Below are 12,925 nucleotides of genomic sequence, written 5' to 3'. Positions count from 1 at the left end.
GCTTACAGATATCTCGAAAACAGGATCTCTGCTGAACTGAAAACCACAGTAGCAGCTGACTCAGCTGAACTCAAAACCATGACAAAGACCCACTTAACCACATCCTGTCCACATGCACATCTGCACTGTGGCAGAAAGCACACACCTCTGTTACAGGAAAATATATCAGATGTGAAAGCTTTAATGAAAGCGGGAAAGAAATCGTGAGTCAGATCTGCTCTGAAATGTAAAGGATTTTTCCTTGGCCCATGCTACACCTTTCAACCTGGTTTTAGGGAAATTGAGCAACTCGTTTTTGCGTTATCCAAATAACAAACAAATAAACCCACCAACGAACATACAGACAAGGTGAAAACGTAACCTCTTTCCTAAAGGTAATAAAAATAACATTCTATAAATGGAGTTTTTTACAATAATTTTCACATATCCACTTTTTAAAAACTCTTCACCCAGTAGACTGTACAGACACACACCTCTGTTTTTGCACAGTAGAGTTGCAAAACAAAAGAAAAACCACACCAAAGCACTGCGAAAGTATCCACAGTTGAGTTCACATAGTGTACGTGTGTACATGGTATTGAAACGATGGTGTGAAAACAATAAAAAAAAAATGACTGAAACTGAACCATAGAGGAACTCAAAAGTAAAACCTTAAGAACCTTGCAACCACGAGGAAACCACTGAGCCATTACTTAACTTCGACATACCCATCACTAAATTATCTAAAGAAATATGTGATCACAGTTTTTTTGTGTTCACATAGTCTACTGATATGATGATTGGGTGATGTGTTCACCAAGTCTACTGATATGATGAATGAGTGATGTGTTCACCAAGTCTACTGATATGATGATTGGGTGATGTGTTCACCAAGTCTACTGATATGATGAATGAGTGATGTGTTCACCAAGTCTACTGATATGATGAATAGGTGATGTGTTCACCAAGTCTACTGATATGATGAATGGGTGTAGTGTTTTGAAAAAAGGGTTGACAGGGTTAAACTGACAGGCACTGACAGGGTTAAACCAATCGTAAAAAAACTGTAAAAGAAATCTTACAACTGACAACCACAGCACTGGTGCCATTTATTTCACAAGGGCACTAGGACAAATAAGAAGCAGGAGCTGTTGCTAGAAATCTGGAGAGCGGCGAGAGAAAAAACGGCTGCTTTGAGTTGTACTAACGGGGGCAGAGTATGCAGAGACACTGCCCAGCAGTCTATCTGTCACTCATCGCTGACATTTACAGAGGGTCGTAAAACTCTCTGGGCAGGAACGTTAATAGAGAGATGGATGCCATGCAGCACTAAGCACAACTAAGATACTGTATGTGCGTTCCTCTCCGGAAACACACTGACACTTATCCTCACCTCCCTCTGCCAGACAGGGTTGACAGTGTTGCAGACGATGCCGGAGCGTTTCTCCTGGCCGTGGTGAGGCAGCGCGGGGAAGATGCTGTGCTTGCCGGGCTGGATGGCAATCTTCAGGTAGGGGTCCGGGTTAAAGAACATGCCCTTCTTCAGTCCTGTGGCCTGGAAGTCTGCAACAACCAACGCACAAACAATATCATTTAGTGTTACAGTGGGACTCTCACAATAGCACCAACACCACCACAAGGAGCTACAAGACATTTTTTACTTTCAGCTTTTAGACAGCTTGACACTGCTCAACAGTTAACGATTCTTAACTATATTATTTTACATAGTGCAACAGGGTATCACTTTATTTTTATATAGCTGTACATGATTTAATATAAGATTTGACAAAGACAGAGTGATCGGCCTAGAAAAAAACCAACAGCACCACATGGTGTTACAGTGAGATTCTACTTTGACATGTCACAGAACTACCACACCCCATGGTGTAAAAGCGGTGTTAAAGATTTTATTTGCCATAAAACAGTATTATTTGAGTTTTATCATTGCTGTACATGAACATGCACATTGGAGTGGACAAAGAGAGAATGGCCTTTTAAAACTAACTGATCCTCCAGCTTTAGTTTTACTGCGTTATAGTTTTGCTAATAGTTGCCAGGGGCACTGTATGGGGAAAATAATCCAGCAGTGAACTGAAAGGTTGAAAAATGATGTCGTATTTAAGAAAGAAGTGGCTTCTGCACTCACATTAATGATAGCCTGGGGTTTATGGACTACAATGGACACCAATCTCACCAGCACCACTGGGAAATCAGAAATAGTCTGGCAAGGGGCATTATCAAAAGCTCAAAAGCCCATCGCCATGGTAACAACATCATGTTCTAAATTCCTTTTTCCCTTTAAGTACAAGTTCATGACACACATTTGTTGAGCTGGGTGCAGGTTTGTTTACAAACACAGCTTTAAGGTTCACCTGAGAGTGAGAAGCTGATAAGTCTTCTGCTGCCCTGGCTTTGCGGAACATCCTCTGCAGACGGAGGCTTAAACACCTACAGAGAAAAAGGAGGGAAGTTTGGATGTTGACTCTGACTCAGACACACACACACACACACACACATGCACACACACGCTTTCACAACACACAGGGTAAAACACACTGCATACAATTTACAGTTATTCAGACACACACCATAAAAATCTGCAGTCCTGGAGACAATGTGAAAAGGCCCCGTCACATTGGCCACACCAGTCACCAATGACCTCGCTGACCCACCTGCTGAGCCAATCCACGACTTCTCTCACCACCACCCCCACCACCCTCCCCCAGTCTCCAAATCAGCCAAAATCGCGTCGAAATCACTTAATCCCTTTTCTACATGGAGTCCAGTCAGACCAAGATAAGCTCTGAGTTCTTCCCTAAAACACACACACACACACACACATACAATTATCTCTCTTTCTCTCACACACACACACAAACCTACATACAACCACACACACACAAACACACACACACACACACACACACACACTCACTCACTCACTCACTCACTCACTCACTCACTCACTCACTCACTCACTCACTCACTCACTCACTCACTCACTCACTCACTCACTCACTCACTCTTATGTATGTATTTTTGTCTCTCTCAATCTCTTGTCTCTCTCTCTTTCTCTCACCATTTTAGGCCGACAGCTCCTTGAGTGTCTTGGTCATCTTAAGTCAAACTCTGTCTGTTGCTCAGATTCATCCATGGCATTGACACAGACACCAGCAAACAAACAGGAAACCACCAGACACACCAGAGATTGGAAGAGCAACGAGGGAGAGAGAGGGAGGCAGAGAGAGGGAGAGAGGGAGGGGGAAGGAAGAAACAAGGAAGAGAGGAGAAGAGAAGAGGAGAGACAGAAGGTGAGAGAGAGAGAGACAGCACTGAAGTGAGAGAAGGAGTTAGAGAGAACACACAAGACAGAGAGAGACAGGAGGTGGAGGTAAGTCAAACTAAAGCCATCAGAAATGACAACCTGTGGTGGCCCTGGGGCTGTGGCTGATATTAATAGACTCCAGATTATCCACATCTCTGCCAGTGGCCGCTGTAATCAGCACAGCTGAGGAGGAGCCGCACAGATGGCACCGTTCCACCCGCACCGCACCACATCACCCCGTCTGACTGCCCTTCATAACACCATCCGCACAGATAAACCTCTGCGCTCTATTTATATCCCCCAGAGGGGCACGTGCCACCCTGATGAAGCTGTGTTTTTTTGTGTTTATTGTTTGTGTTTTTTTTTATATAGTTTGGTCACATGACATGAGGGGATTAAAAGAGAAGGGTTGACACAGAGTATAGAGCACAGGATCCTGATGTGACTTCCACTATGTGTTGGCAGGAGGAAGACAGACGAAGGGTACTACACAGGGTAACACACATACACACACCTACACATTCATGCAAACACACAACAAGACTTTGCACATATACTCACAAAACATACACATATACACATAAGACATTTATGCTTAGGACACACACACGCACACACACACACACACACACACACCTACCGGTGCAGAGGGGTTTTTCACTGTCACACTGGGGGTGGTGGCTCTCAGTGCACCGCTCACTCCGTGGTAATACTTAAAGCAGATCTTAGTCTCCGCTGATTGGTCAAGGAGCAGGCCAAGGTAAGACAGACAGCAGGAGTCAGCGAGAGAGCGAGAAAGAGAGAGAGAAAAAGAGAGTGAGTGAGAGAGAGCAGAGATTAAGGTCAAGTCCATTAGCCTATGACCTAATGTCTGTGAAGACGACAACTATCGAGCAGGTAAACAATGTGGCACCAAAGAGGAACTGTTCTGTTCTGGAATCAGTGAGAACTAAGGAGGCTGTATCAGCTAGGACTGTTCTAGAATCAGTGAGAACTAAGGAGGCTGTATCAGCTAGGACTGTTCTAGAATCAGTGAGAACTAAGGAGGCTGTATCAGCTAGGACTGTTCTAGAATCAGTGAGAACTAAGGAGGCTGTATCAGCTAGGACTGTTCTAGAATCAGTGAGAACTAAGGAGGCTGTATCAGCTAGGACTGTTCTAGAATTAGTAAGAACAACAGAAACTGTATCAGTTACTGCTCTGAGTAAGTGAGAACTACATAGGTTGTATCAGATAGATAATAGATCATAAAGGAGAACTATATATACATATGTACATTCACATATAAAAATACATACACATTCTTTATATACACTGCAACGGGTAAAGCTGTTCTGGAGCCAGTGAGAATTACAGATATAGAGTATTAGCATGGGTTGAAGGTTTCAGTGTCAACGGTCAATTTGAGAGGGGAGAAATGACATAAGATTACACATAATCTCCATAGAGTAACACTGATAAGAGTTGCATAACAGCTTTAATGGGTCTAGAGACCACTTATTTAGCAAAGCAACAAATGGCCACTAAACCACATAAATGCATTGGAGCTTAGATGACCCAAGTAATATTACAAAATGACAAAATCAACAGAGACAGTTGCAACTCTTACATGGTTTATGAAACAATCCTAAACCTAACATTATAAAATATATTAATATTGAGGCTGATCATGCTCAGATTTTTTAAAATAATTTATTCATGTAAGACTTGCAATGGTTAATGGTAAAACAATGTTGAATTGGGAAATGCACAGAAGAAAATGAACCTCTATTGTGTGTTAAGTGTTGCATCTGTTGGCATTATCACTCATGGGCTACAGGGAAGTGTCACGAGAGGTTTGTGAAGACTAGCAAGAGCAGATGATGAAGAGTAGAATGGGAGGGGGAAGATGAGATGTGAGAGGAATATGAGAATGAGAGGTGAAGGATCAGTGCGAGAGGGGAGTAGAAAAGAGGAAGTAAAGGATGAAAGGGAGGAGCAGAAGTAGAGGAAAGCCACGTTCGTTCACTTCTCCTTTCCTCTCTGTACTCCTCCCTGCCTGACCACATCCAAGCTGCACTGTCACCGGAACCAGTGGTGACTACAGCATTATCCCCTCCACAGAAACCCACAATTGAGATAAAGAAGTGTAAAGAATTCAACAGAAATGTTCACAGGGCCAGGGTGCTTACAAATAGGTGTGGTATTAATTCCTAGTCACTGCTACTGATAGGGCTGTACTGTGTCATGCTGAAACACTGGTTTCTACTAAGGAAATCCTAAACTAAATCCAATTTCACACAATCTATGGCTAATAATTGCTCTAAGCATTAACCAAATCAACGTGATATAACACCATAACCCAGCATGATGGCTTTATAATTCATTTCAATACGGATCTGGGCAGAACCACTTCACCAGGATGGAGCTAAGTTTCGCCAGTTTCCTGATCTTTCTGTGCGGTTTCTTTCTTCTTCAGAGTGGGCGACACATCCTGTGGGCAGAAGGTGCTTGAAGAGAAGTACTTACGCTCCACAAAATAGGAGCTGGCCTCAATCTTCCACACTATTTGGCCTTTGTGGGAACCGTTCACGCCGCGGTTCTTGTAGTCCAGAAAGTTCTCCGACAGGACTTCATCTGAAACAGGGAGGGACGAAAAATGCATTGGAATTCATCATTTAAAAGAACAAAGTTAAATACGTACTGTACATACTGTATGTAGGAATTATATACTGTTGTGTCTAATAAAGTCATTTGAGAGAAAGAGAAAGAGAAAAAGCCGGTTTTGTGTGCGTCTAAAGTTTAAAGTGTGTATATCTGTACTATATGTATGTGTGTGTCTTTGTGTACTGTATGTGTATGTTGGCTTGTATTTGGGTCTGTGTGTATGTCTCTGTGTGTGTCTTCATGCATATTTTTGATGAGTTCTGTGCAGCACTCTGGGAGTGTATGAGAGAGGGCAGATTTGAAAAGGCAGATATGATTAGGGAGCGCAGAGTGAAGCAGACAGCTTTACAGCCTCTTTCCATGTCTACACACACACGCACACACCCTTCACATCCCCACCTGTGTACACACACCTCCCCTGTCCTCTCCTGTGTACACACCTCTCATATCCTCTCCTGTCTTCACACACACGTCTCTATGACTGCCTCTCTTTGCTGAGCCTCTTTTATGTTCACCTATCCCCCTCTACCTCTCTCTCTCTCCCTTTTCTTCCTATTAAGGTCCTCTCTGTCTCTCTCACCCTCCCTCTCTCTCTCTCTCTCTCTCTCTCTCTCTCTCTCTCTCTCTCTCTCTCTCTCTCTCTCTCTCTCTCTCTCTCTCTCTCTCTCTCTCTCTCTCTCTCTCTCTCTCTCTCTCTCTCTCTCTCTCTCTCTCTAGACAAACACCCATACAACATCTTCAAGTCTATGCCGATCACCATGGCATTTCTGTGCAACAATCGGTCATGTCAAAGATGAGCACATCCTTTCTCCAGTACATATCAGCCATAGATAGATGAATACCTTTTTATTCCGAGGGAAATGTACAGTTTTACAGTTATATGGAGGCCTGAACACTAGATTATGGTCTTAAAGTGGCAGCATCGGCAAAGAGTCACCGTTTTAGTATTTGTAAGTACCGATGTCTAGTAAGAAATGATGTGCAATATGTTCCAAACAGAACAGTGACATTTCAAAATAGCTTCAGAAAGCTACAACAGGTGTGTTCAGGACAACTGTGAATGACAGCTATGCTGTGCCTGGTATGTTCACAGCATCATTTACCCTTCTCTAAGGAGTCTTGTCTGATTAACAATAAAGTGTCCACTAACACTAACATCACAGGCTCTGTAGCAAACAGACTGACATAGACTCACTCACACATAGCTACTGTTACAGTAAACATCCCTTTACTAACCCACATTACTGAGGGTTTTTGTGACCTAGGAATCCACCCACCTCTTGCTACACTGATATGTGTCATTTATCCTAGCACACTTCCTCTCGGACAGTGCTTCGCAATGAGGCACATGACATTCCAGTTTCACAGATGATGATTTGGTTACCCTGTCAAATCTTCCATCTACTAACCAATGAGGTACTTCTTCCTATATTGTAGTCAGCTATACCAACACACTACGTACAAATGAGGTGCATCCTGATCTATATAGTGGATGCTACCAGACTCTTCTTTCAATATCTGAAAACATTATTATCACTACTTACCAAAAAGGTACATCCCGATCCAGTCCCCGGCGTCCACCTCATCCTTAATGTCCCAGCTGAGGGTGATGTCTTGTGATTGGCCAATGGTGTAGTGGGAGGCACTGACGGCCAGCGTGGATCGGCTGTGTGAGGTCACCAGGTCTGTGTCGCTTGTGGAGCGTGGCAGGCCTGCCAGGTCCTCTGGAACGCCATTCTGGAAGTCCACGTTGGGGAACTGCTCCGGGTTGAAGCTGTGCCGGATCGGATCCTTGGAACGCCGTCGGTTCTGGGAGACGCGAGACGGGGAGGCCATGATGGCCAGCCCGAGAATCCGGTTCTGGTACAAGTTCTGAGTGGGAGAACAGAAAAACAACTTGTGAAAGATATAAAATCTGTTGTGTTTATTGGAACTTTGGTGGTGGAAATAACAATACAACACCAACCCCTTGACTTAAGGCAAATTTGCAAAGGCAAGGCTTATATAGGCCTATAACAATGACTGTTTGGGCAGCATGCACATTAAATCTCCATGTAAGATGAGGTATTCATCTTACTGGAGGATATGTGAGGCAGGGTTCCAGGTTCAGACACAAGCAAAGTCTGTAGATCTGCCAAAACACGGTGTGTTAATGGATCTGGTGGTGGAAAGCTTTTGGTGTCAAAAACACAGGCAAATGAAGGTGCACAGCAGGGTTTGTTTTAAATTTGAGGAGCAAGCACAGTAGGTCTGGCTGTGAGATGAGGTATTCATCTTCCTGGGGGACGAGAGTGAGGACAGGATTCCAGTTCTGGACCTGAGTGATGCAGATTCCATGACATTTCACAGTTACCATAGTTAAAATTAAAGACCACAGAACATCACGCACCTCATTCTAGAATCTTTTCTAACAATGTATTAAAACGTAAGGGTAGAGAAGGTATCCACATACAAAACACCTGTTTGGTGGTTTCCCCTAATCTGCTGGATCAAATCTTTACCTTTGGAATCTAGAGCAACAAACCACCTCATCACACTGACTCCTTCAACTGCTCTATGACGCCACACATCTGTAAGCATTTTCATTCCATAAATACACTGTGTTTCCTGTGTGATGAAAGTCTGCTAGTGATATTCGCTCTGTCCTGCCAGGCAGAGATACAGTGCTCTTCTTAACCTCCAGTATCAGGAAGTTAATCTCTCTCCCAAGGGGGTCTAGAGTAGAGTGTGCGTCAGCGGCATAGCTAACGTCAGAGCGATGGTGCCTGTGTGGCAAGTTGCTCTGCTCTGTGCTGTGCTGGGCTGTGTGGTGATGGGCTGGGGGGTATTATGGTAATGACATGCCCTCTGGGGGCCACCCCCCTCTGGGCAGCTCTGCTCTTTTTATCTGCTTTTCTGCAGGAGAGGAGATGGGGAGAGAGAGAAAGAGAGCAATAGAGACAAAGAGAATTACAAAAATGAAGTAAAAAGACAGTACGAAAGAAAAAAGACAGAAGAAAAGAAAGAGAGAAAGTGACAGAAAGAAAGAAAGAGGCAATTCCCCTTTTCCTCATTTTTCCCTTTCTACATCCTTCCTGCTGAAAACTGTATGAACAGCACAAGCTTCTAACCTGACTCCACACACACACACACACACATGCGCACACACACACCCAACCTTCGTATGTCTGATGTACTGCCATTTCATTCCCCTTTACCTTCAACTCCATCTCTTCACGCCTCGTCCTTCTTATTTGCCTCTTTTAGTTTTTTTTCCACTCAGCCAATAATAGGGATGTATAGGATATAACATAGCAAAAACATAGCAAGAGAGCTAAGCATAATCTCACACGACAATCCTTTGTTATGCAAAGTGTCTTGATTACTCTTTGAAGCACGGATACTATTAAATACCCTATTTAACACAGTTTTAACAACGTATCAGTGCAGCCACAGTGTACACGACTACGCTACACACACACAGAGCACACAGAAAGATGAGCCGAGCAACAATACAATAATTCTTTAGAGCTGTCTGGCATCTTGGATGGATCAATGGTATCACTGGCCCACTCCACACTCAGTGGTCACTACAGAGAACCAGTGTGTGTGTGTGTGTTTGTTTGTCCTTTGGCGCCCATGAGTTTATTCAAGGTCATGACTGCAACCAGGAAAACTGAGCCAGCATGGAAATGAGAATGAATCACACCGTGGCAAGGGAGTAACGTGCAGAGGAGGAGAGGGGGAGAGAGAGAAGAGGAGAGAGGGAGTAGTGTTTGGCTTATTATCCTAATCTTAATCTAAAAAAAAAAAAACAGATAAACTTGCAACAGTACCTACAGCACTGAAGTGCTCAATCAGAGTGCAGGCAGGGTGCTACCGGGACAATGCATCATGGGTAGGCACATCAGAGGAGCGGAGGACTCTGATGAGGTGAGATGGTGTAAGGTTAGAGCTTGAAAGGCACAAAACTTGCAGCTTATCACTACTAACACACACACACACACACACACACACACACTCTTTTCTCCTGAACACCTCAGCCTACCTGGTCAAAGGTCATAGGGGCAGTGTCAAAACAGAAGGTGTGACCCACCACAATAACACACACACACACACACACACACACACACACACACACACACACACACACACACACACACACACACACACACACTCACACACAGTGGTTTAGGGAGACAAAATGAGCATGAAACCAAAACAAATGTCAGTCTTTCCAGGACTTTAAGAATTCAAGGATTTTCTGCAATTACAGCTGCGGCTTGCAATTTCTCTGCAACATTTTAGAAAAAGTATGGAATTTCTGCATTATTTGCGATTCATTTGATCCTGAAGGGACTGGAATGACATAGACCACAACATGTCTTACTTTATTCAATGATGACAGGCAATCAAATTCTCTCTTGAATTCACCCCACGAACCATCAATAAAATATTGTATTAACAGTTTTCTGTACTATCTCTGACACTCTTATTCCACCAATGTCAAGATTAACCTGCATATGAAAATAAAGAGTTCAGAAAAACGGCAAGACTTTTCCCAATACATCGGAAAAGACTTTCCCTAAATGTTGTATAAATAATGGGGGTAATCCTTCATCAGTGTGCTCAGCTCTGATCTGACCCAGTCTTTGTTTTAATCTAAGATCATTCGAGTTGGCATAAATGGGCTCAGAGATGGCAAAAGGGACACAGGAAGTGAAAATACAGGGTTTCAGATTATAATTGTGGTCCAAGTGATAAGGTCAGATCATTTGACAACCAAAAGAACTAGTGATGACAAGGAATAATACTATTTCAAATAAGTGCAAATAACAAATTGAAAGTGTGCTGTGCCAATGGAAAAGTGAAAGGCAAAAAACACATATACCGATTTAGCAATATGACACGAGTGAGAGTGGGGTTGGTCAAGTAATGACACGGACCTTCGTGGATAGCAGCTCTAGAACAGATCAGAGCCAGATCAGGGCCAGATGAAGGCCGAATCTGGCCTAGGGTAAGTTGCTATCTGGACCTGTGACATAAGTGTGTATGGTGTGTGTACCACCAGGGGGGTATTCCAAGTATGTGATTTGGTGCCTAACTCCGATAAGTTAACTCAAAGTAAATAGTACACCTCCTAAGGAAGATCCCTATGGCTTTGTTTTGCTGGGAGAATGAAGCCATAGGGCTCTTCTATTAGGAGGCTTACCACATACCCAGAGTCAACTTATCCGGGTTGGTCACTAAACCACGAACTAGGAATACCCCCCTGGACTAAAACTATAGAATGGGGGGGGCCTAATGTGGATGTCCAATCTGCTGCATGTCTGTTTAATATGCATATTCTCGTTACTTTAAAGGGAGTATTATAATACACCACAAATTAAATTAGTTAGGAATCCTGAGGCCTTTACCAGAGAATAAAAAGACAAGTGTGAATGACCCGGACTCTCACAGATAGCAGCTGACTACAGAACAGACACAGGCCAAACCAAGGCCTGATAAGTGCTAGATCTCTGTCAGCTGCTTTACGGAGAGGGAGGGACTGAAGGTAACACCGCTGCAGACCATGCTCCTGCTAACAAAGACTCTGCAAATATCGTCATCCTCAGACTGACACAATGAGTTATAACCACATAAAACCTGTCAAGTCATTACATTAAATAGCAGGGCAACACGGCATGGCAGTCTTCTCTTCTGCCTGCTTCCGCTCCCTCTGGGCAATCAATCAGAATGAAACAGCTTGGCTCAAGGCCGTCAGTGACCCCCTTTGATATGCATGCAGGGGCAAGGGCTGAGGAAACTTAATGCGCTCATGTTGCTGAGGAAAACTCCTCTCCTCTCTTATGCTTCACTGCCTGAGGTCTAAATCAGACAGGTCAAATGAGGCTGTGTCATCCTCAACAAAGAAAACTCACCAAATCATCAATGGTGGCAGAATTAGCTCAATGTTCCCATTAGCGCTCGCTAACCCCTTATCTTGATATTCTTCAGGGTACTGTATATGATGGGTTTAGAATCACATGCGCCCACTTTCTCTCTTTCTCTCGCTCCATGTCTCTCTCGCACCCTCCCCTCTCATAAACTCAATGACAGACCTGCAGTGCTCATCGTTTGGCCATCCCACAAACGTCTTGGTGCCGTCCCCACTCCGGCTGAATGACTCATGACTCCATGCATTTTTTACACTGCTGGGAGGCAACCTCAGCAATTTCACATCAGGACGGTCCCACACAGAGGCGCGCCCACGTCTGTCCATCAGAGCATGACAACACAGCTCCACAATTCAATTCGGCTCAGCTCATCTCAGTTTAGTTCAGCTCGGTTTAATTCAATTTAATCAGGATCAATTCAGTTCAATCCAGCTTAATTCAATTAAGTTAACATTCAAACCTGTTCAATTATATGTATTTCTATACAGGCAATGCTGGCGAGCATAAAGCCTGCTCTACCTGGAGGTCACAGGCTTAATTTTCAGTTGGTATTATGAGCTTGCTTGTATTATCCTCAGGTACCAGGTGACATTGAACTGCAATCCGGGTGAGATCGGAGGCAGATGGGAAAGTCAGCTGTGACGTGGTGTACCTGTGATGATCATTAGCTGTGATGTGGGGTAGCTGTGATGTCATCAGCTGTGATGTGGTGTACCTGGGATGATCATCAGACAGTGTGGAAGTAGGCAGTGTAGGGATTGTATACAAACACAGAAAATGTCACATTGAGCTTTCACAGTGAGCTTTCTATGGCTTGTACTGAACTGAAATATCCTGTGGAATACACAATCTGCTCTAAATTCAGATTTTTTTTTACTTTTAAGGACAGACAAAAAATATAGAGGATTACCTCAGGGTGAGGAATAAAATGGTAGAGAAAGCATGCGTGAGTACCACAGACAAGGAGAAGGGCATTTGCAGGTCAGTTGCTTAGTGCTTGGTGTCCCCACAGTCCGCCATTACAATGTGCCCTGAGCCCTCTATAATGCCAGTAAGAGAC

General features: G+C 43.8%; 1 protein-coding gene across 1 annotated transcript in view; it reads right to left on the bottom strand.

Moving 5' to 3' along the window:
* Positions 1 to 12,925, bottom strand: part of hecw1b (HECT, C2 and WW domain containing E3 ubiquitin protein ligase 1b) — a gene marked incomplete at both ends in the record, with an annotated part of 37,185 nt that overhangs the window by 22,436 nt on the left and 1,824 nt on the right. Inside the window, 5 exons of the mRNA XM_080836089.1 lie at positions 1,373 to 1,542; positions 2,352 to 2,427; positions 3,945 to 4,039; positions 5,813 to 5,920; positions 7,495 to 7,822. Coding sequence (XP_080692215.1) covers positions 1,373 to 1,542; positions 2,352 to 2,427; positions 3,945 to 4,039; positions 5,813 to 5,920; positions 7,495 to 7,822 — 777 coding nt within the window. The remainder of the gene's footprint in view (positions 1 to 1,372; positions 1,543 to 2,351; positions 2,428 to 3,944; positions 4,040 to 5,812; positions 5,921 to 7,494; positions 7,823 to 12,925) is intronic.

This window comes from Sprattus sprattus (assembly GCF_963457725.1).
Source record: "Sprattus sprattus genome assembly, chromosome: 4".
NCBI lineage: Eukaryota > Metazoa > Chordata > Actinopteri > Clupeiformes > Clupeidae > Sprattus > Sprattus sprattus.
The sequence above is the reverse complement of the archived record's forward strand: the minus strand, read 5'-3'. Positions and strand labels throughout refer to the sequence as shown.